Source organism: Cajanus cajan, chromosome 5, assembly GCF_000230855.2.
Source record: "Cajanus cajan strain Asha chromosome 5, NIPB_CcT2T_4, whole genome shotgun sequence".
Classification (NCBI taxonomy): domain Eukaryota; kingdom Viridiplantae; phylum Streptophyta; class Magnoliopsida; order Fabales; family Fabaceae; genus Cajanus; species Cajanus cajan.
Genome location: NC_138521.1, coordinates 6,785,875 through 6,813,817, shown reverse-complemented (window position 1 = coordinate 6,813,817; position 27,943 = coordinate 6,785,875). Strand labels below are relative to the sequence as shown.

General features: G+C 31.8%; 5 protein-coding genes across 6 annotated transcripts; 3 read left to right on the top strand and 2 right to left on the bottom strand.

Moving 5' to 3' along the window:
* Window positions 1–295: 295 nt before the first annotated feature.
* On the bottom strand, window positions 296–2,228 carry LOC109808408 (small ribosomal subunit protein uS2). 2 transcript variants are annotated; one of them, XM_020371405.3, is made up of 5 exons: window positions 1,987–2,228; window positions 1,623–1,885; window positions 1,285–1,482; window positions 881–1,097; window positions 296–624 (listed from the first exon to the last, which is right to left on the bottom strand). In XM_020371405.3, the coding sequence occupies exons 1-5, from the start codon at window positions 2,135–2,137 to the stop codon at window positions 524–526; spliced, it is 930 nt and encodes a 309-aa protein (XP_020226994.2). In that variant the 5' UTR covers window positions 2,138–2,228; the 3' UTR covers window positions 296–523. The 2 variants fall into 2 exon arrangements, with proteins under 2 accessions (XP_020226994.2, XP_020226993.2); XM_020371404.3 differs by having other exon boundaries at window positions 296–627; window positions 1,987–2,227.
* A 5,317-nt stretch (window positions 2,229–7,545) lies between these two features.
* Window positions 7,546–8,067, top strand: LOC145957803 (secreted RxLR effector protein 161-like). The gene has a single exon (XM_083074208.1). It carries the CDS (start codon window positions 7,546–7,548, stop codon window positions 8,065–8,067), a length of 522 nt encoding a protein of 173 aa, XP_082930334.1.
* A 2,176-nt stretch (window positions 8,068–10,243) lies between these two features.
* On the top strand, window positions 10,244–18,754 carry EDA25 (CCAAT-binding factor). The gene is made up of 16 exons (XM_020370526.3): window positions 10,244–10,991; window positions 11,902–11,977; window positions 12,241–12,360; window positions 13,692–13,767; window positions 14,269–14,337; window positions 14,535–14,615; window positions 14,998–15,069; window positions 15,331–15,423; window positions 15,559–15,696; window positions 15,809–15,892; window positions 15,999–16,142; window positions 16,242–16,331; window positions 16,403–16,485; window positions 16,677–17,051; window positions 17,453–17,675; window positions 17,800–18,754. Exons 1-16 carry the CDS (start codon window positions 10,298–10,300, stop codon window positions 18,463–18,465), a joined length of 3,084 nt encoding a protein of 1,027 aa, XP_020226115.2. The 5' UTR covers window positions 10,244–10,297; the 3' UTR covers window positions 18,466–18,754.
* A 13-nt stretch (window positions 18,755–18,767) lies between these two features.
* On the bottom strand, window positions 18,768–19,922 carry LOC109807856 (HSP20-like chaperones superfamily protein). Its single transcript, XM_029273213.2, has 3 exons — window positions 19,763–19,922; window positions 19,362–19,619; window positions 18,768–19,238 (listed from the first exon to the last, which is right to left on the bottom strand). Exons 2-3 carry the CDS (start codon window positions 19,581–19,583, stop codon window positions 18,981–18,983), a joined length of 480 nt encoding a protein of 159 aa, XP_029129046.1. The 5' UTR covers window positions 19,584–19,619; window positions 19,763–19,922; the 3' UTR covers window positions 18,768–18,980.
* Window positions 19,923–24,314: 4,392 nt separating this feature from the next.
* Window positions 24,315–27,705, top strand: CYP704B1 (cytochrome P450, family 704, subfamily B, polypeptide 1). The gene is made up of 6 exons (XM_029273212.2): window positions 24,315–24,632; window positions 24,922–25,137; window positions 25,226–25,522; window positions 25,601–25,978; window positions 26,633–26,833; window positions 27,357–27,705. The coding sequence occupies exons 1-6, from the start codon at window positions 24,357–24,359 to the stop codon at window positions 27,534–27,536; spliced, it is 1,548 nt and encodes a 515-aa protein (XP_029129045.1). The 5' UTR covers window positions 24,315–24,356; the 3' UTR covers window positions 27,537–27,705.
* The last annotated feature ends 238 nt before the right edge of the window (window positions 27,706–27,943 follow it).

The following is a 27,943-nucleotide window of genomic DNA, read 5'->3' as shown; positions in this document are numbered from 1 at the left end:
ACAAAATATTGAAAGCATTACATAAAACTTAATTTCCCTAACAATGCCAAATTACGAATAAATAGCCAATAGAACGATTTAGAAAGGCAGTGACACCAATAGAACGATTTTTAAAACAGTTAGTGTCCCAACAGTTCTTTGAATGGTTTTTCTCATGACATGGCCAAAAATTGCATTTTCATTTTTGTAAACGAATTTCGATTAGCCGCTCCTAAATTGCCAACTAAACCCAGCTTTACAATCGCGAGTCATTCAAAGTAATTCATAATTCCATCCCCATCACAAGAAAGCAAAATGGGGGGCCAAAATATCATTACCAAACATTCATTAATCATGACTGCATAGAGAAAAACAATAAAATCTTGCCCAATATACCATGTTAATAATATTTCTGCCACTCATACCAAAATAAAAAATAAAACAAGTTCCTTTGCTAAAAAAAACTGATCCATATTTTACTCCGAACAAAGATAAACGTAAACTAAATTGCGGGACAAAATCATAGAAACCAAAAACAATAAGCTTAATCCCAGCCAGTTGGTTGAACAGATTCAATTCCGGTAGGCGGGATTTGTGGTGGTGGAACAGCTTCACCCCAATCTCCTGCTGCTGCTGCTGCTGCTGCTGCTGCAAAAGAAGCTTTTGTTCATCAAATCATGAATACATGGTTCCTAAATACAACTAAAAACTGAATGCAAAGATCACACATCCTAAATTGTTGTCAGATAAAAATGTAACAATAAAGCAACAGTCAAATAAGGAAGAGACATACAAGAGTCAATCATATCAAAAGATTACAGAATAAGAAAAAATAGCCCAAGAACAGCAATCAAAACAATTCAGATTAATCTAGCTTTATATAATTTCATCAATCACATACCTGGAGCTTCTGCAGGTGCCCCCCAGCTGACACCAGGTGCAGCTGGAATAGGCGCTGGAACTGCATCAGTCCATGTTTGATCAATTGCACCAGGCCATTGCCCATCAGCAGCAATAGCACCAGCATTGAAGTCTGTGATGGCATAATCACCTGCTGCAGCTTCCTCCTCCTCTTGTTGCTTCGCCTCCTCTGGTTCTCTATAGAAGAACAAGTCCACCTGCATCAACGAAAAAATTAAGCCAAGGAATTCCAACATAACCATACCAAGATGTTAGCCCACCCCCAAACTAACCCATCGTAAACAAAATGACACCATACAAATTACTAACAAAGCACAGAACATCCTCCCCCCATAAAGAACTACAGTCATACAAAGAAAACTGGGTGAAAAAAATGTATTTTACCATGACATCCCATTTGAGACCAGGGCGAATGGTACCACGCATCTGCAACACCATCCTTGCAAGAAGCCAAAAGAGACAACCAATGCTGTGCTTTCCCTTGTTGTTGGCAGGAATTCCAATGTCAACATACCTCATAGGTGAATCAGTGTCACAGAAAGCAATGGTGGGGATATTCCCAAGAGCAGCTTCCTTAATAGGCTGCACACAAACCAACACACTTCAAAAACACATCAAGGCAAGACAACCACATAACACCACACCACATCGACAATCAAACGATATGAATCTAAAGCCAAAAGAAAAAATCATTTTTCCATATAACCGTGAGTGGTATTAACCTGGTGATCAGTTCTTGGATCGGTGAGAATCAAAAGGCGAGGCTCACTGAAGGAAGTTTGAAGCTGATTGGTGAAGGTACCGGGAGTGTGCCTTCCAGCAATGGCATGAGCACCAGTGTACTGAGCAAACTTCAGAACCGCTCTCTGACCATAAGGCCTCGCGGATTGAACAATGATATCCTGAGGATTCTCAATTGCAACAATAACCCTAGCAGCAAGATGAAGCTTCTCCCATGTCTTACCAAGGTTAATGATGTAAATCCCTAATCCCAATTCCAAATCCACATTAATCAAAACTCTATTCTATTCCTCTATTAACACAATATGATTATAAAGATCTAACACAGAAGTTTTAGTTTGTTACCGTCATTGCGGCGCTTGAAGATGTAACGCTCCATCTGAAAATCGCAGTTTTTGGTGCCGAGGTGGACGTCGGCGGCCAACATCATCTGGATGTCGGCTTCCTTCTGGGAGAGCGTGCGCGGCGGGGCTGCGGCGGCGTTGGTGGTAGCCATGGCTGCTTGCGCTAGAAACTCCGAAACGCAATTCCTGGTGTTTCACTGAACGCAACGAGAAGCTTTAGGAACTGAAGCTGCGCTGCGTTTCTAATATATGGCGGAAAACCCTAATAGGGTATTAGGTTTCTCTCTGGGCTTTTATTATTTTGGGTTTTAAAACTAACTGGGCCTGTAGGGAGTCATGTGTTTTGGGCCTATAAACCATGGTGAATTCAATGGGCTTCCAAACGAGGTATTTACTATTTGCAATGTAACTCAGACTAGACAACTTCTTTTATATATAAGCACACCTCCTTTTCAAAAAAAAAATAATTAAAATTTTAAAATATTTTTAATTTTTTAATTTTTTATTTCTACATTCACAATATTTAATTTAGTATTTTTCTTTTACACATTTTCCCTCCTTTTTTCAATTTTATACGCATTTTCTTACCTTTCCTTCATCCACCTATTTTAATAGTATATGAAAGCTATAAAAAAAATGTGAAAAAGAAGAAAAAAATAGTAAATTAAAAATTAAAAATGTAAAATTATTTTATAATTTTTTAAAAAAATAAAAAAGATTTACTTATAAAAAAATGGAAGTAAATATATCATGAGAGATGTTATAATTCTAACTCGTTCGGGTTGGTATCTGCTCCCAAGACACATTTTCTGTCCAAGTGCAAGTAGCTAACATCTTCACATACATGTTTATTTCTTTTTGAGTTTCTCTATGCTTCCAAAAATTAATGATAAATATCAAGAAATTAAATTCTAATTATTTTTAAGAACATATAATTATTAGAACCTTTGATAAAAATAATAACAAAATGTTTTATATGAATCAATTTTTTTTTTAAATTATATGAACTCTTAGGATTAATTTGAAAAAGTTTTAGAAATGTATAAGAATAAAATATTTTTGTTGAAAACATTCACCTAATGAGTTATCTGGGAATTTTTACAATAAATGAAATATACAAAATTATAATTCACAATTTTTACAACCTTATTTAATCAATTTAGAAATAATAATTAGTTGATATTAGTAGAGACACATAATTTTTCATAACAATTTATTGATATATATAGTCATATAATATGATTTCAATATCATAAATTTTTACTTTTATGTAGTAATTAGAGATGAATATACATCATGTATTCAACACAGTATATGAACTAACTTATTTAAAGTTTAACTAAATTTAATTTATTTTTAATAAAAAATTAAATTTATACTTTTATAAAAATTTAATTATTTAAATAGATTGAGTTTAGTCTTATAAAAAATTTGTTAGATTATTCTATTTATCTATATGATATGATAAAAAAATAATATATATTACATTTTTAGTAATATAATTAAATAAATAAATTTTTAATATAAATATCGATATTTTTGACATTTTTACTATACTTAAATGTTTTACATTTTTAATTTGTTCATATGAAATTAAGAAATCGAAAATAAAAATGATAGGAGTTGCATCTTCGTCTACTCTTTTTCCTTCACTAGGTTTTTATCCCACGGGGTTTTTCCTAGTAAGGTTTTTAACGAGGTACATTCTAAATATTGGACATCCAAGGGGGAGTGTTATGAATAATAATTAGTGGCTTAATTAGTGGATGTCAATATTTATTATCAATCATTACCATTTATATTTCCGTTATGTATTATTCTCTTTATTGTGTAATTGTTCAGTTATCACATGTACTTATAAATAGGTTACTCCTTTCCCAAAGATAATACACCAGTCAGATTCTTTTCTCTATCTCATACTGTCTTATTTCTTCTCTCTACTTTTTCTTCCTTTTATAACACGTTATCAGCACGATAATCTTTTATCTATTGTTGTTGCAACTACGAGAGAAAGCTGTTTATCTATTGTTGTTGCAACTACGAGAGAAAGCTGTGAAGAATTTTCTTGAAGAAAGTCATATTTTTCAAGACAAATATTTCAAGGTTAGTTATTCATTTTTCATAATAAGAATTTTATCAAATATTTGTATTGTTTACATTATTATGAATCAAAGTACTCTTAAAGACATTATAGTAGTCCTGAAGACACTATTAAATAAAGAAATTCTTCATACATTTTTGAAATATGTATAGAACACACTATCAAAGAAGAATGGTGAAAATAAAAATTCTTCATACATTAAGGTTTTTTTTTCTCACCAGAAGTGGGAAAATGGTGAAAAAAAAATGAAATGGAAGGAATAAATTTTCTTACTAGAAGTGAGAAAATAATATGAAAAGTGAAAAATAAAATAAATTTCACCAAAAGTGAAAATTTTGATATAAATATATTATATTGTATTTGATCCTTTGATATAAATGAGGTCATCACCGGAAGTGGAATAATTTTGTAAATGTCATAATTATAATGTTGAATGATATTTGAGGTACTTCTAAAAATTATGACTAGCAAAGCATGTCCTCAAGCCTATTTAGGTTTTGTGTGATTTCTTGTAGATTATGAGTTTTCCTACATCTGTAATTTGATATTGTTAATGATTAAATTGATTGAAATAAGCAACTTGTCATGTAATTGAATTCAAGTGTTACGTTATTGAATCTTAAAGGGTTTGGTTTCAAATCTTATTGATATAATTGATATTATTTGTTTTCATAATGTTATGCGTCTATTATTTTAATTCATGGAGATATCATTAAATTATAATTTGATTGTGATTTGTACAAAAATATAGAATTTAATGAAATTGTGATCAATGTTTATTTCCTTATTTTTTCGAAACAGCATTTATAAGGAGAATAATTTTCCTAATTTTTAACATTATTTTTTATCTCCTTAAAGTCAACCTAGTAATGACATAAATATATTTTTATTAAATGATTTTTTTTAATAAGTATAATGAGAAAGATTCATTTTTTTTATAACGAAATACATAAACAAGTTATGATTTTTTTTCAAATGAATATATGATTGTGTTGTATCATTCATTTCCTAAAATGATTAAAATAAAGTGTTAGTGAGATATGTTTTTAATTTTTTTTGTATGAATCATTTATTTGTAGATAATATACATGAGATGATATATAAAAATATAAAAAAAAAGATAGTGTAGATTTTGATATTAAATTGATGTCTAAAGATACATAACAAGAATGTCATTTTTATAATGATTTCTCAATTTGAAAAATATGTTATATATTTTTCATACATCTATTTTGCTCCAGAAGTAGCAATATTTTTTTTATATAAAAAAAAAGGATTAAGAAATATCCTTAGTTGGTTTATTGTCTCTTGAAGACTAAAATAAAATATTGAGATTTTTTTATGCAAGAGACCATTTTAACTATTATTATTTCATTCCCTGAAGTGAATGTTCTAATGTATTAATTTTTGTCTTCTCATATTCAATAATGCGAGAAATTAATGTTATATGATACTACAAATATAATTGAAGGCTTCATAAGAGCTAATATATTATTACTGAAAGACACGAAGTTGCATATTAAAAATGCATTATATTTTTTTAAAAGTCTTACAGAAACTTATTGAGTTTTAAGGATATTCGTTTAAATGAGTTTCATATTGAAACAAACAATGAAAGAAATGTAGAATATCTCTATATCACGAAACTCCACTTGAATAAAAAGGAAGTACTGGAAAATTTATTTGTTTTTTCCTATAGACTGTATTGCACGTATATTAATACAATTGAAACACATATTATTGTAAACCAGAAGTTTACAAATCAAAATAAATTTGAGGTTTGGCATGACTAGTTGGGTCACCATAAGACTATTATGATGCGAAAAATAATTGAAAATTCATGTGGACATTTATTAAAGAACGAGGAGATTTTTCAATTAAATTTTCTCATGTACTGCTTGTTCCCAAAGGAAGTTAATAATCAGATCATCACCAGCAAAAATTGGGGATGAATCTATCTTATTTTTAGAACGGATACAAGGTGATATTTGTGGACCAATACACCCCCATGTGGACCATTTAGATATTTTATGATTTTAATTGATGCATCAACAAGATGGTCACATATTTGTTTATTATCAATTCACAACCAGACATTTGCGAGATTATTAACTCAACTAATTAGATTAAGAACTCATTTTCCTGACTATCCAATTAAGAAAATTCGTTTTGATAATGCTGGTAAATTCACATCTCATTCTTTTAATGAGTTGATTTTCCCAACATTAGGGGGAGAACACAAATAGCTAGAAAAATATATTAGTTGGAATGAATTATCACTATCTCATTTTGATCTTCGTTCAAAATAATGTGAACTAGATGTTCAAAAGATAAGTCATTTGCAAAATCTAGCCAACCAATTACCAAATGTATTCACAGATCCAAATAGGGTGACTAAGTCATATGTACCAGCAACTAATGCTCCAATAAGAGTCAAAATCTCTGTTGGACAATTTAATACTACAATATATATGAGTCACAAATACGCCTGAAGCGTGGTAGACCAATTGGTTCCAAGGATAAAAATTCTCGAATAGAAAAGGAAGTTAAAGAGCAAAATGACCAAATTGAGGATGTAAAAACTCAAAAAATATTTCTTTGACATAACTAATATTTCAGTTTTGGAAGAAACTCAGATACCTGAAATTATTGAAAATGAAGAGATCTCAATAAATTATGTCATGAATGGAATACGATGGAATAGAAAACAATGTCAATATTGATGATGTATTTGTATATAATATAGCGCTAAATGAAATAAATGATATTGAGGATCAAGAACCAAAGTCCATCAACGATTGTCGACAAAGAAATGATTGGCCAAAATAGAAAGATGTAATTGAGACAGAATTAGACTCGCTTGCTAAGCAAAAAGTTTTTTGACCATTACTACATACACCAAAAGATGTACAACCAATTGGATACAATTGGGTTTTGTGCAAAAACGAAATGACAATGGTGAAATTGTGAGATACAAAGCAAGACTAGCTGCTCAAGGTTTTTCACAAAGACCCGATATTGATTTTGAAGAGAGATTCACCTGTAGTGGATGCAAACAGTTTTCGATATTTAATTAGTTTGGTTGTACATGAAAAACTTAATTTACATCTAATGGATGTAGTTACAACATATTTATATGGCTCTCTTGATGCAGACATTTATATGAAATTTCCAGAAGAATTTAATTTTCCTGAAGATGCAATTTCTAGAGAAGATTATTTGATCAAATTGAATAAGTCCCTATATGGGCTAAAGCAATCAGGTCGTATGTGGTATAATCGACTAAGTGAATACTTGTTACAAGAAGGATATAAAAATGATCCAATTTGTCCGTGTATATTTATAAAAAGATCTGAAAACGGATTTGCCATAATTGTAGTTTATGTAGATGACATAAACATTATTGGAACTCTTGAAGAGCTTTCAAAAGCAATAGATTGCTTAAAGAAAGAATTTGAAATGAAGGATCTAGGAAGGAAAAAGTTTTGTATAGGACTGCAAGTTGAATACTTAGAAAATGGAATTCTTGTGCATCAAGAAACTTATATAACAAAGGTGCTTAAAAGGTTTTATATGGACAAATCACATCCATTGTGCACTCCCATAGTTGTAAGATCTTTAGATGTTAACAAAGATCCATTTAGACCCCAAGAAAAGGATGAAGAAATACTTGGTCCCGAAGTATTATATCTTAGTGCTATAGGAGTACTAATGTACCTTGCTAATTATACACGACCTGATATAGCATTTACTGTTAATTTGTTAGCAAGATATAATTCTTCACCTACACGAAGACATTGGAATGAAGTTAAACAAATTCTTCGTTATCTTAGAGGTACAATGGATATGCGATTATTATATTCAAATGTTCTCAAACCAGAACTAAATGGTTATGCAGATGCATGTTATTTCTCAGATCCTCATAATAGTAAATCACAAACAGGATATTTGTTTACAAATGGTGGTATAGCCATTTTATAGCGATTTGTAAAACAAACCATATCAGCTACTTCATCTAATTATGCTGAAATTTTAGCATTACATGAGGTAAGTCATGAATGTGTTTGGCTAAGATCTATGATTCAACACATACGGGAAACTTGTGGTTTATCTTCTAGAAAAATGACATCGACAATTATATATGAAGATAATGCTGCATGTATCGCACAATTGAAAGATGGATACATAAAGGGAGATAGAACAAAGCATATTCTACCAAAATTCTTTTTTACTCATGATCTTCAAAGGAATGGTGATATAAATGTTCAACAAGTCCGCTCAAGTGACAACCTAGTAGATCTCTTTACAAAGTCACTTCCAAGAAAAGTTTTTGAACAGTTGATATACAAGATTGGACTCGGTTGTCTTAAAGATTGTATGCATGAGGGGGAGAAATAAATATTTATGAATGATGTACTCTTTTTCCTTCACTAGGTTTTTATCCCACGGGGTTTTTCCTAGTAAGGTTTTTAACGAGGTACATTCTAAATATTGGACATCCAAGGGGGAGTGTTATGAATAATAATTAATGGCTTAATTAGTGGATGTCAATATTTATTATCAATCATTACCATTTATATTTTCGTTATGTATTATTCCCTTTATTATGTAATTGTTCAGTTACCACATGTACTTATAAATATGTTACTTCTCTCCCAAAAATAATACACCAGTCAAATTCTTTTCTCTATCTCATACTGTCTTATTTATTCTCTCTACTTTTTCCTCCTTTTATAACATTTTTGATTATTTGATACAATTTCATATATATACGAAATCAAGGATATCAATTCTTATACAATAGTTTCGGCATAAAATAATATTGTATATTCAATTATTAGTTTTTATTGTAGTCAATCTTAATTTATTCCATTTATTATCAAAAATTCCAAAATTAAATTAAATTAATTATAAAATTTCAGAATTTTCTTGATATATTTCAGAAATTAATTATCAATATCTATACTTACGTTAATAAGGAGATACCTTGTTTTTGTAATTAATTTTTTTTTATCTTTTAACTAATTTTTCAACTATTCTATTATTATGAAGTTAATTATACAATTTTTAATTTCATAATTTTTGATTTCTTTTTTTTAAATCTATTTTTATGACAACACTCATTCTTATTCATTTATATCTATATATAAAAGAGATTATTTGTTTTGATGTAAACATTAATATTGTTAACAATTTTAACTTTTAAAAAATTATATAATAATTAATAAAAGTCAAAAAAGTCTTTTAATATATATATATATATATATATATTTAATCTCTTAATAACTATTCATTATCTTTATCAACTTGGATGTAGTAAAAGAAAAATAGAATATACCTACTAATTTATACTAATATATAAAGAAACTGTTGATGATAATTCTAGATCTGGTCCAAGACGAACTGTTGTAGGAAATTTATTGAAACCATTAAATTCAGAGTATGGTAAAGTAACTCCGCGGTGGGGAACTACTCCTTTGATGGGTGTTGCAATGGCTCTATTTGCGATATTTCTATTTATTATTTTAGAGATCTATAATTCGCACATTTTACTGGACAGAATTTGAGATATCACTTTCAATAATTATTTTTTATTTTCATTTTTATATGAATCATTTTATTCTTTGTTTATTTTCCATAATTCTCTAAGATCACCTTTTTTTATAAGTAACTTCTCATTTTTTTCCTTTTTCCTATTTTACTCTATAACTATTTATAAAAATAATTATTTTTTATTTTAATATAATGCAGACACAAAATACCTTTCTCCTCCTAGTTATTAATAAGCGTGATTGATTTTTTTTTGTATACACCTTTTGTTAATCATTTTATCTTTGTAACTTCTAAAAATGAATTTTTTTTTATATTTCTTTTTATGAAAAAATATATTTTTAATTTTTTTATTATACTCTATTACACTCGTTATTAACTGCTCTCATACTTAACTTCAAATACTTTTTATTTATTAATATTATTATTACTTATTTCTAAATAAAATACAGTGAGACTAGAAGTGTCTTGCAGGCCAGTTTCTTATAATAAAAAAAAATACAAAAACACAAGAATGTAAAAAAAAGAAAGGATAATGTGTTTTGGGCCTTAAAGTTGGATTTTATGTGAGAGGCCCAACTGGTTCTTAAACCCTACTTGCTTCTTCTTCATTCTATGCAACTGTGAAGTGGTTCTGTTCTTCCTTGTTCCACATGCAACAATGGTGAAATCCAAATCCAATTCCAATTCCAATAAGTCAAAGAAACCGGAGGACGTTGAGCTTATCAAATCCGACGTCGCCGCCTTCGCCTCCTTGATCGGGCTTTCAAATTCACAACCCGATTCTGGTTTCAACGATGTCGATTTTCGCAGTGCGAAGCCAAACAAGCCCCCAAAGAAGCACCAAACACCTGAACAAGTTGTGCCCCAAAGTTCCCAGAATCCAAAGAACAAGACTTTGGGCAAAAACAATGGACCCCACGACAAGCGCAACCCCAAACCCGAACCGAAACCGAAACCCCCTGTGCTGTCACTGGAGAATGATTCCAACAAGGAAAAGGGGTTCAACAAGTTCAGGAACCTTCCCAAGCTTCCTTTGATGAAGGCAAATGGCTTGGGAGTGTGGTTTGAGGACATGGCTGAGTTGGAAGGGAAGGTGGTGGGGGAAGGGAAGAAGGTGGAGGTAAAGAATGTGGGAGAATGGAAAGGGTTTGTGGAGAAGAAGAGGGAACTAGGGGAGAGGTTGATGGCACAGTATGCTCTTGATTATGAGTCATCAAGGGGGCAGAGCAGTGATATTAAGATGTTGGTTTCAACACAGAGGTCAGGAACTGCTGCTGATAAAGTTTCTGCTTTTTCTGTGTTGGTGGGGGATAATCCAATTGCTAACTTGCGTTCTCTTGATGCTCTTTTGGGTATGTTAAGTTCCCATGTTTCTCTTTCGTTCTTTCTTTTTTTGGGGCTAGTTTGAGCTGTTATGCAAGTGTTTACATTGGTTTTATTTCTTTTAAGTGTTTCTAGAAATGTGAAGTATTAGTACGAGAGTTGAAGGATAATCATTGGGCGTTCGAAAAGGAATTGTTCTGAGTAGTTTTTCTAGGCAATGTGAGGGCTTACTTGTTTGCTTAAGATGGAGGAGGGGGGGGGGGGTGTTGAGATTCATTTTGTCTTTGAAACCAAAGAGTTGCTTACATGGAGTCTTTATTGGTGGAGGTGAATGATTCTTATGAATTCTCGTGTGTTTTATTTTTTGATTAATGAAGGACTTTTTTTCCTTTTATGTTTTTGGCTATTTAATCATGTTATCAAATGATGCCTTTTAAAATCTGCTTCGCCTGCATTTTGGAATCTTAGAGCACCTCCAATGGGTTGCTTAAAAGTAACTCCACTTGCCACATCAGCCTGAAAAGAAGCAAGTGAGTTGCTTAAAATTTACCAAAGTTGCTTATATAAGCACCGGTTCTTAAGAAAAAGGGAAAAAGTGAGGCTGATGTGGCAAGTGGGGTTACTTATAAGCAACCCCATTGGAGATGGCCTTAGTGGCCCTCTAATGTGAATGTGGCATATACATACTAGACTTATATTTAATTCCATAAAAGAAAATTTGATATATTTCCAAGCAACACCTATCTGTTTGCTACCTAAATTTGAAGCAGATGAGATTCAAACATTATTCCGGCATTGCACTTGGTATATGTATTTGCAGTGAGGTTGCCTCTCATTCTATTTATACCTTGGCTTTACAGAAGAGCATATATTGTCTTTTGTATTTCCCATATGTGCTTTAAGACTTGAGCTATTGACAACGATTGTTATTTAATCTAGGAATGGTGACATCCAAGGTTGGAAAGCGCCATGCCTTGACAGGATTTGAAGCACTGCAAGAATTATTTATTGCAAGGTCTGCATCTTCTCCTCCCCCGTTCACTTACCCCTCATTAGGAAAAGGAAAACTCTTATCATTAAAATGTAATTGTTAACAGCTTTTCAAAATTTTTTTATGAAATGAGATTTTTAAAGTTGTGGAAATCATCAAATTCGAAAGATAATAATATATTTCATCTCTCCTTTGCACATCTCACATTACTCCGACAACAGTAGCCCCTGTTTATATGTATTACATGTCATTCAGTGCTCTGATCTACGACATTATTTTACTTGCAGCTTATTACCAGATCGTAAATTGAAGACCTTGATACAGCGGCCCCTAAATCATATTCCTGACACTAAAGATGGTTACTCCCTTCTCCTTTTCTGGTATTGGGAGGAATGTTTGAAGCAGAGGTATGTGAAAGAACACTTTGTACATTTTCATATTAAATAATTTCTCTGATCTGACTTGGTTAAGGATTTCTTAAGTAAATTTTCTGCCAGTACATTTTATGAAGTGCATCTTTTGTTTCATTTACTTTGGATGCTTTCTATACATTAAATTATTTGCTTAAGAATAATTGAATTCTAATGATCATTTACACACAAAGTTGTTAAACTCGAGAGCTTACTAAACTCAGGGAGGTTTCGTAAATTCAAATTTTAAACTTGTAAGAGTTTACTTAATATAAAAAAAATATAAAATACTAAATATCATAATAACTCAACATTGCAACTCCATATTAAAACAAAATAGCAAACTACATCAATAAAGTAGCAAAGCTTAATAGTACATTACTACTTATTACTTAATAAGATCAAACTACACCAAATCAGTTACTAATATAAAAAAGACAGAAATCAATTAACATATTATCACTTATATTATAAATGTCAATAAATAGTAACAAATAAACATTTTGAGTAAAAATAAATAAAATAGAGAACTAAACAGTAGGTTGGGGGTCACTGGTCTGCGTTTTGAACTTTGACTGTTCAGTAAAAAATGGTTGGCTAGAGCAAAATAGGGATCTCACGAGCTTGTCTGGTTATTAGAGATAAACGAAGGTAAATAGACCTTCAATGCTGATGGGTCTTGCCAACAGTGTTGAACAACTGAGTAGATGAGAAGCAGCAGACTGAGTGAACAATATATTGCACCCAAGAAGCAGCAAAGGAGAGATGAGAAGCACAACAAAGAAGAGATGATCAGAAGCACTGCAGAGAAGGGATGAAGAAATTGCAATGGGATAGAAGAGAGTTAGGGCTCTGTGTTGTGAATCAAAATCGGACCCAAAACATGATGCACAAAGTCGTTTTGGGGGCAGTTTTTTATAGGCAAAACAGAATTGCCCAATCAATATGGAACTCGCAATCCTACATGATTCTATATGATTTTGCTCAAGTTAGAATGAGCCCACCCATAAATGATTCTGCAATCAAGTTAGTTCGTTTTGGTGGAGTAGAAACATATACTCAAATGGGTTTACGAGTGCAATGGTGATTTTGATAACCATGTTTATACACATTAATTAATATTTTTCTTGAGGAATCACAATATTCCCATGGAAAAATAGGAGAAAGGGCTTACTAATACTAGTAATTGACTGTCCAAAACTTCCCTACATCACTTTACAACATACATTTTGCTTGAGGAATATTTCCAATTGTCAATGATACTGAATTTTGCTGTCCCACTTAAGCTCTTTTGTTATTGATGTACTGAAAAGCTTCTGATGTCTCAGATATGAACGGTTTGTTGTTGCACTTGAAGAAGCATCACGAGACATGCTACCTGCTCTAAAAAACAAGGCATTAAAGGTTGGTTTTCTGTTCAGACTTTGTTTCTTTTATTTTTGGGTTCCCGTTTTACACTTGATAACTAAATATTTTCGCTTTCAAGTTACAAAGTGACTTGAGATTACTATAAGAAAAGGATTGCTAGTATTATCAACTAAATAAACTTAAAACATTTTTTACCTTAAACTACCAGAAAATACTTGAAAACTTGTAATTTATTTTTGTGTTTTGAGATTTAGGGTGTGTTTAAGTAAACAACTTAATCAAAGCATTTATTCCATATTATCTATCAAATAAAAGTTTATTCATAATTTGAAATGTGAAGCTTGATGAAATAAGCTAAAAATGCTTATTTTTGTATTTCCTTTACATGAAATGAGCTAAACGGAGCTTATGAGAAGGTCATTAGCTCTCATTTACTCCACCTTAGTGTAACATGTTCTCAGATATATTGAATGTATTATTGTATTAACTGTTGTTATTAATTAATAACTATTGGGTGGGTTCCTTTGTTGCTTGCAGGCCATATATGTGCTATTGAGCCGGAAGTCAGAGCAAGAATGCAGACTACTTTCCGCACTGGTTAATAAAGTGAGTTAACAGTAAGCTATGGCCTGTCTGAATTTATTGTGTTTAATCTTCATTTGATCTAGATACATTCGGTGGTTAGTGAGCTCACTAGCAGTCTAGAACTACTACAACCTATTACTAAGACTCTTTTATTTTACTGTGGCTTTTATCTCTTGCTTTTGCTTGGTTCGTGGGTGGTGGCATTGTTATTATTTCAGCTTGGGGATCCAGATAATAAGGCAGCATCTAATGCTGACTATCACTTGTCCAACCTTTTGTCTGACCACCCAAACATGAAGGTATGAACATTATTCAACCCCTCTATTGTTTCAACCTTTTTGCTTTAGCAGAAATGGTTATGATATTTTCTCTAACATTCTTTTTCTAATACTATCTCTACTATTTTGGTTGAAGTTTATGAAAATTACAAATTTTGGTGGGTCCCTAGGAGAGACACATTAAATGACACGCGAGACTCACAAAATTTGTGATTTCTAATAAACTTCAACCAATTAAAGAGTGTTAGAAAGAGAATCTCAAAAAGTGTGTCATTGAATTAATGGTTTTGGGTTTCCAAGCTATTTGGCAATGATATACATTCTTGACAGTTAGACTCCTATTTACCTCCTAATTTGTTTTGGTTACTATTTATTTGCTTTTTAATTTGTGTTTTTAATACAGGCTGTGGTTATTGACGAGGTGGATTCTTTTCTATTTCGGCCTCATTTAGGACCACGTTCACAGTACCATGCTGTATGTCCTAAAGATTTATCCTTACTGTTTTTCTTAGATTGTTCACTGCAAAATAAGATGCACCGTGTTGTTTTTTTTTTTACTCTCGTAACTTGTTACAAGAACAATGATTGCAGGAATGTTTCTGTTTGAAATCACTTTTCTGTACTTGCAGAAGTGGCCCTTCAATTTTAGATGATTTTTTGAAGTTAAATTTTTGTCCCTATCAAAATCCACCTAGATATGGTCTGACTCTCATTGACTGCTTTTTCTACGTTTTAGATTAACTTCTTAAGCCAAATCCGTCACACAAATAAAGGAGAAGGGCCAAAAGTGGCAAAACGTCTTATAGATGTATATTTTGCATTGTTTAAGGTATTTATTTTCTCTAGGATCCTTCCTTCTTTAAGCTTTATCTTGAACTGAAATATTATGATGATGTGTGGTTCTTTTAAGTTAAGTTAAAAAAATAGTAAAATGGGGAAAAGATTTACAATTAGAGATCTACAGGTTTTAATTACTGGTGCAAGCAGCAATCAGAAGAAGTTTGATAAAAGCGGCAAGGCAAACCCAAAAGAAGAAAAATCAAAAGAGTTATCAGAATCACCTGTGGAATTGGATTCTCGGCTTCTATCAGCTCTCTTAACTGTAAATATGATAATACCCATACTTTTTTATGAACTGATTTTGATTAATGATTGAGTTTTTTTATCTTGTCAAATTCAGTCATAATCGGGGTTTTCATTTGGTTTTGTCACAGGGAGTGAATAGAGCATTTCCTTTTGTCTCAAGTAATGAAGCTGATGACATTGTTGATGTTCAAACACCAGTACTTTTCCAATTGGTAATTTTTAATTTGTTAGCATCATTAAAGTCTGCAGTATGTTACAGATGGGTAGCATGAGTATTATTGGTTCTTATATATCTTAACACGAACTGAAAACTTGCAGGTTCATTCAAAGAATTTTAATGTAGGGGTTCAAGCACTGATGCTTCTTGATAAAATTTCATCCAAAAATCAGATAGCTAGTGATCGGTATTACCGTGCATTGTACTCCAAACTTTTACTTCCGGCTGCCATGAATACTTCCAAGGCAAGCAAACTCCTCTTACGTTTGCCTTTGGATAAGAAATGCATCTGCTTATGCTGTTTTTCAATCATCTGTATAATTTCCTAATGTGTTTGTCCTCAGGCAGAAATGTTTATTGCACTTCTTCTGAGAGCAATGAAAAGGGATGTTAATTTAAAGCGTGTGGCTGCATTTTCCAAACGTCTATTGCAGGTGATTATTAAACAGCACTTTCCCTACTTTTTTCCTTTTATAGATACCACCACTGATTTTTGTTTGTTCAGATTGCACTACAGCAGCCACCACAATATGGATGTGCATGCCTATTCCTTCTTTCTGAACTCCTTAAAGCCAGACCACCTTTATGGTAATTACTTTTTCTGTCATTGCTATTGTTACTACGTTTTATAACTGTGTGTGAAAGATATATATCCATTGGCATAAAACTTTATCTATTCTCTCTACATACATTTTTAGTGTGCACTGAGGATTTTACTACAGAATTGGCCAACTACACTTTTTGCCAGAAAAATAATTTACTCTTCACTTGTCTTATAGGAACGTGGTATTGCAGAACGAGGCTGTTGACGAGGAACTTGAACACTTTGAAGATGTTATAGAAACTGACAATGCACCTAGCACTGTATCAAATAAACAAAACAATGATGTTGAAGTTGTTCACAATGGTGAGGATGCCAATGCTAACACCAGCTCTTCGGAAAGTGAAGATGATCTTCCTGCATCTTCTGAAGATGATGATGATTCAGATGATGGTGCTTCAGAGGATGGGTTTTTTTTGCTTGAAAAAAATGAAACTGATCATAAGAAATCAAAATCTGTATCTGATAATGAAGGCCATCAGTCACAATTATCGGCCAAAAAGTCTACCCTGCCTGGAGGTTATGATCCACGACTCAGAGAGCCTTCTTACTGGTACTTGATTTGCTTTCACACTAGTAATCATTTCAGATATCATATGTACAAGATTTTTGCAATTGTTTGTTCAAAGCAATTTCATGTCACGTATTTTTATGTTTTTTGATAACAAAAGTACACCATTGGAGGGTATTTATATGTCAAACGTATTTATATCTTTTGTTGAATCTGACTACTAAGATGGCACCTTAGAGAGATAGAATCTACTTGGAATGATGATTTAAAAATACGAGTAAAAAATTTGTTATGCATATATTTGTAATTTATTACAATCTCGACAGTTAATTTTTAATTGATCACTGCAAGTATATTTCTTCGATTTAGAAGAGTCAGATATAGTTTGTGACACTTTATTTTCTTTATACATCATAAACTACATATTTTGTCCATTCCAACAGCAATGCAGACCGTGTAAGTTGGTGGGAGTTAATGGTGCTTGCCTCACATGCACACCCTTCAGTTGCTACTATGGCCAGAACTCTTCTTTCTGGGGCCAACATTGTCTATAATGGAAATCCTTTGAATGACCTCTCTCTGACGGCTTTCCTAGACAAATTCATGGAGAAGAAACCAAAACAAAGCACATGGCATGGTGGTTCTCAGATTGAACCTGCCAAGCAGGTAAAAGTCTTGACTTGCCAATCAACCATTCATATGCTTGCTTTTTCAGCAACATGATTTTTGATGTTAATGCACCATCCTCTAAGCCTTCTGATTCAGCTTGTTAACGTGTTTCATTTTGCAGATGGATGTTAACAACCAATTGATTGGGGCAGAAATTCTTTCACTAGCCGAGGCAGATGTACCTCCAGAGGACCTTGTATTCCACAAGTTCTACACAAACAAAATGAGTTCCACTTCTAAGCCAAAGAAAAAGAAAAAGAAGTCAGCTGATGAAGAGGCAGCTGAGGAGTTGTTTGATATTGATGATGATGGCGAGGTTGATGGTGGTGATGAGAGTGATAATGAAGAGATTGAGAATCTGTTGGATTCTGCCGATCCATCTTTGGGGGCAGATAGTGACTATGATTATGATGATTTGGATAAAGTAGCTGATGAGGAAGATGAGGACTTGATTGGTGATGATTATGATGCAGAGATAGATATACCCTCTGATATGGAAGAGGATGAGGCTGATGTTCCAATTGATGATGATGTTGTTGGAAGTGATGACGATGACATTGAGGTTGGAGATTTTGATGATGCCTCTGATGGTGATGTGGAGGAAGTTGTCAAAAGAAAACGAAAACATAAAAGTGGTGGTAAGAGTGGTGTGTCTCCATTTGCAAGCTATGAAGAGTTTGAGCATCTAATGGAAGATGATGACCATACTGATAAAAAACCTACCAAAAAAAACAAGTCTGATAATGAACCTACCAAGAAAAACAAGTCTAAGAAAAGAAAAAAGTAATCAGCTAAACTTCCCAATATAGATACGGCTGTAGCCAGATTCAGTGTTAGTAGGGCATCAACTAAATTTTGTTACCAGATGTGAGAAATTCAAATGAGGCAAGTATCGCCATGTAATTTGTATCCTATTAGTTTTAATTGTTTCATACTAGATTTGTTTGTGGCTGTTTAACTTGATGGCCCTGTATTCATCGGTATTTCAATTTGGCTGCAACATTTGGGAAGTGTACTACAAATTTTGTCAACCTAGAATCAAATTTTAATGTTAGTGTTCAAAAAATTGTTATGCAGATTGCTTACGTATTCATCAAAACGTAAGAACATACCTTGCCACAAATTCAATTAAGTTTCATTACAGGTCTCAATTGCTAATAAAAACACTATAAACACTGGCTGGGACACTTTACATTGTCACCAAACAACCTTAACTACACTAAGCAAACAGCAAAAACAAACTAAACTGAAAAAAAATAAAAAATAGGGAAACCCTTGCTCAAAGTACAAATTATTTATCCCTCAAGCAATAGCAACTTCCACAGTTTTGGATTTTGGTGGAGGAGGGTGCTTCCCAACAACCACAGTCAGAACACCATTCTCACATTTAGCTGTGATTGCAGACACATTGGCATTCTCAGGCAAACGAAATTTCCTCAGCAAATTCTGAGGCCCTCTCCTCTCTAACCTTAGATACTTGCACCCTTCATCCTCTCCATCCTGACGCTTCCTTTTCCCGTTGCTTCGAATAACAAGCGTGTTCTCATCTTCAACAGTCACCTGCAAAAGCATACATAAATATTCAACATAACAACATCACGCCATAACGCTATCTCTAACCTAACGTCAAAACTGTAGTACTTAACCTAATAACCAACATCATCTATGTGGATAAGTAAGTACCTGAATTCCAGATTTAGAGAGACCAGGAACATCCATGAAGAATACATATTCATTGGTAGTGTCCAAAATGTCCACTGGGATGCTAGAAATCCCTCTTGTCTCATGGTGATCATGGGCACGAGAAGAAGGAAACATGAACTTCTCCATGGTTTCAGGAAGATTGAAGAAGTTGTTCACTGCAGCAGCCAAATCCACGTTCAAGGAATCACCAACTCTGCTCATCTTCACACAACAATGCAACCCACAATTGCTCTGATTCTGACCACCCCACAAAAAAAAAAAAAAAAAAAAAACCTCAGCTAAAGGAACACTTGGCAAAGACAAGAACTTTTCACAAAAAACATTGACCCCAGAAAACATTAACACGTGAAAACAAAATGAAACATCATGGGATTACCAACCTATGTTTGCGCCACCTAGAATCTAGCAGGGAAATAGACTTCTGTGTTTAACTTGTGGTAGTTTAGTTGCCTAGGAGAGAGTTTCGAAGAAAATATAAATAGAACAAGTTTGTGTAGAGTGAAGAAAGTTCGAGAGTAATTGGCCACGCGATCTGGAAACATCCTCTTCATTTTTGGTTTACACGTGGTATTCTCTGGATAGGTGTGGAAACTCGAGGCCCCTTCTTCTGTGTACGTGTCAGAATCAAATAATAATCCTCCATGCACTATTGCACTTATTTCTTTCTTTCTTTTTTTTGTCTCTTTCAATTCCAAATTTTTTGGTTCAAGTTTTGTCTCTACAACCATTTTTTCCTTTCTATTACCGATCAATGGGTTTACTTTTCTTGATTTTGGCCCCTTGTTAACATACAGGACAAAGAGTAAAAAGTATAGAGGTCAATTCTTTATAAACCAAGAATCAACGCTTTAATGAATAAAAAATATAGAGATTGAATTAAGATTTTAAAGGACTTTTTTAGTTAAAAAAAATTCTGTGAATTTTAAAAGATTTTGCAGGATTTTCATGACTTTTAAGATTTTGAAGGATTCTACAAGACTTAAAATCAGGATTTTAATGGATTCTGCAAGACTTTTAAATCAGGATTTTAATAGATTTTGTGGGATTTTGTGGAGTTTTGATATTTGATAAGATTTAAAAAAAATTTCATACATTCAAATTTAAAAAGAGTCAAAGACAAAAATAATATAAAAAAATAATAATGTCTAGATAAATAATAATAATAATAATTCTTCATAATATTCTATCCTCTTTTTATAGCATCCAGTATTAATTGTAATAATTCATCGGAATCCTCCTTGGTCCAAGCTTCATAGTTTTCTTTCTTTTTTCATTTTTCTTTATTATTTCCTTGTGAATCTCCCATTTGAATTACTAAAACAATATATGTTGAAAACTAGTTATATAAATAATTATGGATAAGGAACAAAATCAATAAAATTATATTATTATTTTTAGAAGCACACCAATTATACAAGATCGAATATATCTTGGCTATCCAAATAGATCAAATAACTCAGTCATTATAAAAAAAATGTAAAAACGGAAATATAGAAACATAAGATAATTTTATATATAAAAAAAATCAGTATATTCGATACTGAGAAAATATTTAGATATATAATTGTTTTTATATAAACGGAAGTATTTAAATATAATTTTAGTTATATATTATATGATAATTTTTAACGATATTTATAAATGTAAATTATTCTAACAAATATTTTAACAATATTTCCTTTTTTTAAAAATAAGCTAATGAAGGCATAAATCCTAAACCCTAAAAAATTAGACACTGCAATGTCTTATGTTAATTTTCTTTTTTTAAAATATAAAAAAATCTTAATTTCACAATATAAAAAAAAATTCATAGTAAAAAAAATAAAATAATTGTTGAGTCATAAAAGGAGGAGGGATAAGAGTAGGCATGGCAACGGGGCGGGGCGGGGGCGGGTTTTACGTTCCCCGCCCCCGCCCCCGCCCCCGCAAATTTAAACCGCCCCTGCCCCCGCCCCCGATACCCGCCGGGGATAAAATTTGGGTCCCCATCCTCGCCCCCGGCGGGGTTCGGGTTTCCCCGCCCCGCCCCCGCCCCGCACCTATTTTTTTTTTTTTTTTTTTTTAAATAAATATGAACAATTAAAAAAAATAAAAGAAAAGTAAAATAATATAAATTTTTACATATAAATATTTATAATTTTGGTTTATATATATATAAAAATAATTTTTTAATTATATTATTAAGCGGGGCGGGAGCGGGGGCGGGGGCAGGGTGGGTATTAACATCCCCGCCCCCGCCCTCGCCCTTGATTTTATCAATCGGGAAAAACCCGAACCCGAACCCGATAAACACGAATTTTCCCCATTCCAATTGGGGCGGGTTCGGGCGGGTACCCACGGGGGCGGGTTAGATTGCCATGCCTAGATAAGAGTAACAAATTCAAGGGAATGAGAGAGTTCGCAGTTTTTATGCTGAGAGGGTTCTTCCCCCAACTAATATCCATTTTCATCTCATTCTACTCATAGAAACCCTAACAAATTCATCTTATATATATATATATATTGTAGAGATTATGATATCAATTTCATCTTTTACCTTTTTCTTTTCTTGACGAGTGTTATAAAAAAATTACCACTTAAAAGTTAAAATTTCAAGCATTTTTTTGTGTTATATAAAAGAACAAATTCAACTACATAGAATAAAATAAAACAAGTCAATTAAAGAGAACGAACAGAAAAATAGAGCAAGTCAATGACACTATCATTTACATATCAGAGTTTTACAAAATAGGGGAATGGGATGAGAACAGTACTACAATATTATATATGAGCAATGAACAATAGTGTAGTATTATTAGTAGAGAAAAAATGAAGAAGAGAGGAGCATAGAAAAAAAAAGATGCAAAATTCACTTGAAAATTCTTGAAACACTTGAAAAATCACTTCAAACAATCCTTCAAAATCCGATGGGTTTGGATGTGATTGTTTTATGAATCTGATATTTATAGATAACACTAGAAAGTCCTTCAAAATCCCTCTCACACAACAATCCTTTAAAATCCTTATATTTTTGAATACTAATAGATTGTTTTTAAGTTGTAAAAAATCTCAAATGAATACCGGTAAATTTTAATGGACTCTTTAAAAAATCTTGAAAATCCAGATTGAATACCACTGAATTGTTTTTAAGTGACATAAAATCCTGATTGACCAATGAACTTTTTTACTCAAAAAAAGTCTTTTAAAATCCTACAAAATCCTAAATCAATACACCCCCTTCAAATTATGTGAAAAAAGGCTTAAATATCAATACCTTGAGTTTGGGATTATATTTTTTTCTTCTTCGAATTAAAAGTGATTTTTCCCATAAATTTAAAATAATTTTCTCCAGTCTTTAAAGTTACTTTTTTAATCATTTTTGTCTCCTAATAAAAACTGAAAGTAAGTTATTTTCAAATTAAGTGACAAAAATAATCACTTCTAAATTTGAAAAATAAAAAATAAACCAAACCCATATTTGAGGGAACAAAAGGAAATAATACCTTAGCTCTTGAAATCAAAATATAAATGAATGAAAATATAAGACTAATATAAAAATTATAAATATCAAAAATATAAATGAGTAAAAGTTATTAAAATGAAAATTAAATCTTTGATGTGATCAATTTTTTCTTCTTCCTATAGATAACAAAGCTTTCTTATTGAAATATCGTAATGGAATTTGATTACTTGCATACCAGCTTGTCACATTAACTTTACTTTTTTCTTAGAAGAGAACCGTCTAATTAAGTAAAAGTGGGGATATACCAATCAATACAACTAATTTGTTAGCTGACAAATTGCATGTATCATATTGATTGTGGATTCATTTATCTCAGTGGTTAACAAATAACATTAACTAATGAAATAAAAAATGTGTAAAATTCTAAAAGTTTTGCAATAAAATATATATGATTTTAAAAATTGTGAGACAAAATTTAAAAAACGTGAAATATGGATGATAAAAGTGTGATTAAGTTGAATTAAAATAACTAAAAGCTATTAAACTGAAAATTAAATGTTTGATGTGATAAAATGTTTTTTCCCCTTATAGATAATTTAGTTTTCTAATAAAATATCGGGATGAAATTTGATTTCTTGTCACATTAACTTTACTTTTCTTAGAAGTCAACCCTCCTTAAAGATCATCCAAATCATTTATACAGATTAATACGACTAATTAACTAGTTCACATGCATAGTTTCCATTTTATTATAGTAGCATGTTTACAGTAAGAAAAATTATTTTTACGTAATAAAATTGTACAATTTTTTTTACAAATAAATAAATAATGTTATAAAAATACCATAAAATTTTATTATATATTTCTTCATGTTCTTTATATAAGAAACAACCATATGTTATTTTTGTCCTAATTAATTATGAAAAATAATAAAACTATTTTAAGATTTATTAATTGTTAATTTTTTTATATAATTTTATTTATCATGAAATTATTAATAAGACACCTGCTTTTCATGTAAGTGAATACATATGTTATTTACAATACAAGTTACATCTATTGAAAATAGTGACATTAAATATAACTATTATTTAAATCATTCCATTCAAAAATGTGTTTTTGCAATAAACTTGATTAACTACATTAACTATTTTATCGGTAACAATTCAGTTATTTGTTTATATAATGGACTAAATAATATTACTCTCGTCATGTCACATTCTATGATAAGTGACTTACCAAAGCTCCACCCTCTACTAACCTCTGGTCATGTTGGTAGTTCTACGAAATTTAAGTCAATGGCACGAAACAAATGAAGTTTTTGTGTATCTTTCGTGTTCACTAACCTCAAGCACTAAAAGATTGTGACGAAGTCGCTAACACATAGCTGAAACCACACATAAAATAAACCATTTAGGTACCTACATTTTAACTACTTCTCATCCCTCTTGATTAATACTATACTATAAAAATACAAATCAAGCAATCACTCAAGCATGCATCTTTTGTGACACAATAGGGACCGATGCAACATGGGAGGGTTAGTACTACTCTTCTGCATGATTGTTTCATGGATGTTCATACACAGATGGAGCCAAAGAAAAAAGAAGGGTCCCAAGACATGGCCCTTTTTTGGAGCTGCCATTGAACAACTGATGAACTATGATAGGATGCACGATTGGCTTGTCAATTATTTGTCCAAGTCAAAAACTGTCGTGGTTCCTATGCCATTCACAACTTATACTTACATTGCTGATCCTGCTAATGTAGAACATGTTCTTAAGACCAACTTCAATAATTATCCAAAGGTAATCTACATTACATCATTTCTTACTTCAATATTAACCATTTGGTGAGGGGTCATTTTTGAATCATATTTAATGTTTTATTTTTTGAGTAAATAGATTATGCCATGACAGTTAAATTTATGATTACAAACTATCATGTATGATAGATTTATTGGCTTTTATAATAATTATCTTAAAAATTACAAACTGTGGCGCACTAAGGATGATTTCTCACTAGTTGATAGTGTGAGAATTTTTATATATGGATAAATAATGCTTTTGATGGAAAAGTTTGTGATTCTTACTGCAGGGTGAAGTGTACCATTCATATATGGAAGTGCTGCTTGGAGATGGGATATTTAATGTTGATGGTGAGCTCTGGAAGAAACAAAGGAAGACTGCAAGCTTAGAGTTTGCATCCAGAAATTTGAGGGATTTCAGCACCAAAGTTTTCAGGGAGTATGCCTTAAAACTCTCTAGCATTCTAAGTCAAGCATCTTCCCTTAACAAAGAAATAGACATGCAGGTGCTACAAACTTTAAATTTAAATTATTTGCTTAGTTTTATGAAGTAGTGAGACTGCAATTGATGATGCTTGAAATGTCAATTTCTAGGAATTGTTGATGAGAATGACTTTAGACTCCATATGTAAGGTTGGATTTGGAGTGGAAATTGGAACGTTGGCTCCAAATTTACCAGAAAATAGCTTTGCTCTCGCCTTTGACACTGCAAATATCATAGTAACACTTCGCTTCATTGATCCACTGTGGAAAATTAAGAAAATGCTAAATATAGGCTCAGAAGCACAGCTTGAAAAGAGTATCAAAATCATTGATGACTTCACTTACTCGGTAATTCGGAGAAGGAAGGCAGAGATAGAGGATGTTAAAAAAAGTGGTCAACAAAATCAGGTAGTTTCATATCCAAACCAAATAAATAGTGAAGTTCAAACCAATATTGATTCATCTAACAATTCTTGTTAAAAACAGATGAAGCATGATATATTATCAAGATTCATAGAACTTGGAGAAAGCAATGCAACAGAGAAGAGTCTAAGAGATGTTGTCTTGAACTTTGTGATTGCTGGTCGTGACACAACTGCAACAACTCTATCATGGGCCATATACATGGTAATGACACATGCTAATGTTGCTGAAAAACTTTACTTAGAGCTCAAAAGTTTTGAGGAGAATCGAGCAAAGGAAGAGAACATTTCCTTCCATCAATGTGACAAAGAGGACCCTGAATCATTCAATCAAAAAGTAGAACAATTTTCAAGACTGTTAAACAAAGATTCACTAGAGAAACTGCACTATCTGCATGCTGTCATAACGGAGACCCTAAGATTGTATCCAGCCGTTCCTCAGGTATGCATTTACTTGCATTCATTTGGTGCTTATTTTGAAAATTCCATAAAAAGTGAGATAAATTTCTAGAGTTTAACTTTTCTAATTGCTGTATAAAGATTTTTACATCCGTTAAAAATCATCCTAAATATGACTTTTAAAGTAGGACAAAATTTAATTACAGTTCTTTAAGTGTGACTAGTGTTGTTCTCTAATAAGAGTTGGAGTTTTATTTTGATACTATGCATAACTATATATATTAATGAGACCTATATTAAATGCATTTGCATAATATTGAGATAAAATTTTAACTTGAATTAAAGAATAACACCAGCTGTACTTAAGGAACTTTACATAAGTTTTATCCTTTAAAGTTTTTTTGTTGACAAAACTTTGCCTTATATAATAATAGTAATAATAGCAATCTATGATCGATGATAATGTAATTGGTTTTTTATTTTATTTATTTACATTATGCATGTATTCTAATTGAATTTTATGTTATCCCTCTTAACAAAATGGTAGCTAGAGAAATGAAATTGCATAGGCCACATTAGTTTTGTTATTAAGCAAAGCACTTTCATGTAATTTGGAAAAGAGGTTCACTATGGTTGTTGCTTAAGATTTACTATGATTCCATGAACTAGTCTTGTAAACATAAATGTTAAATTGTAGGATCCGAAGGGCATCTTGGAGGATGATGTATTGCCAGATGGAACCAAAATAAAGGCAGGGGGCATGGTAACTTATGTTCCATACTCTATGGGGAGGATGGAGTATAATTGGGGCCCTGATGCAGCTTCATTTATACCTGAGAGATGGTTTAAGGATGGTGTTCTCAGAAATGAATCTCCATTCAAATTCACTGCTTTTCAGGTAATTTCATCTGTTGTAATCAGGTTCTAGTGTGACAAGCAAAGAATCTAAGTACCGCTTATCCTAAATCATTTAAAAATGAACACTTACAGTTTATCTATACATTTAACCTAATAATACTTAACATGATGATAAGGTGTATTGAGAAATGCTAGCAACACACTCTTTTAAATACAAATCTCTTTAATTAGTTGAATTTTATTAGAAAATCCAAAATTTGGTGGTTCCACATTCCATTTAATGTCTCTCTCCTAGTTTATTAGAAAATACAAAACTTGGTGGTTCCCACATCCCTAATGAAAATGAGTGTATTGCTAGCATTTCCTTTTGAAAAAACTAAGTCTTATATTGATTAAAAATAAGGTCTTAATAGAATATATAAGTGATGAACAATATTTATTTTATAAGTTGATTTTGTAGAGTTAAATTATGCTAAAATTTACTTTATAAAGATGATCCAAAGGTGTATTGCAAGTTTGATCAACAAACACCTTAATTATATTAGTTTGCTTTGGACATGCAGGCAGGACCAAGGGTATGCCTTGGCAAGGACTCTGCATACCTCCAGATGAGGATGGTGCTGGCTATTTTGTGCAGATTTTACAAGTTCAAGTTGGTGGCAGGTCATACAGTGAAATACAGGATGATGACTATATTATCAATGGCAAATGGCCTGAAGGTTACCATAGAGAAACGGTCTTGAGATGCTTTCAGGAGTACTTAACTACATATTACATAATATGCATCATCACATATTTTAAGTGATGGAATAAATATGATGAAACGGAATAATATTTTTGCTATCTTATTGTTTAAATTATTTAGATTGTAATTAAATATAACGATAATAATAAATGATTGATTGAATTTTATTATGCTTCATTCTAAAATCATTGTTTTTGTTTGTCTTCTAATTTTAGGGATATCTAATGAAAATTTTATTTTTATTCAATTAGATTTTTATTTTTTAAAATTTAAAATCTTATACAACACATACATAAATCAATTGTATAAAATTATTTCAACTTAATAATTTTTGAGTTTGAATTCGAATATGTAATTAAGTTAAATTATCAGCGTGAATAGAAATTCTAACTAATTTGAGCAACA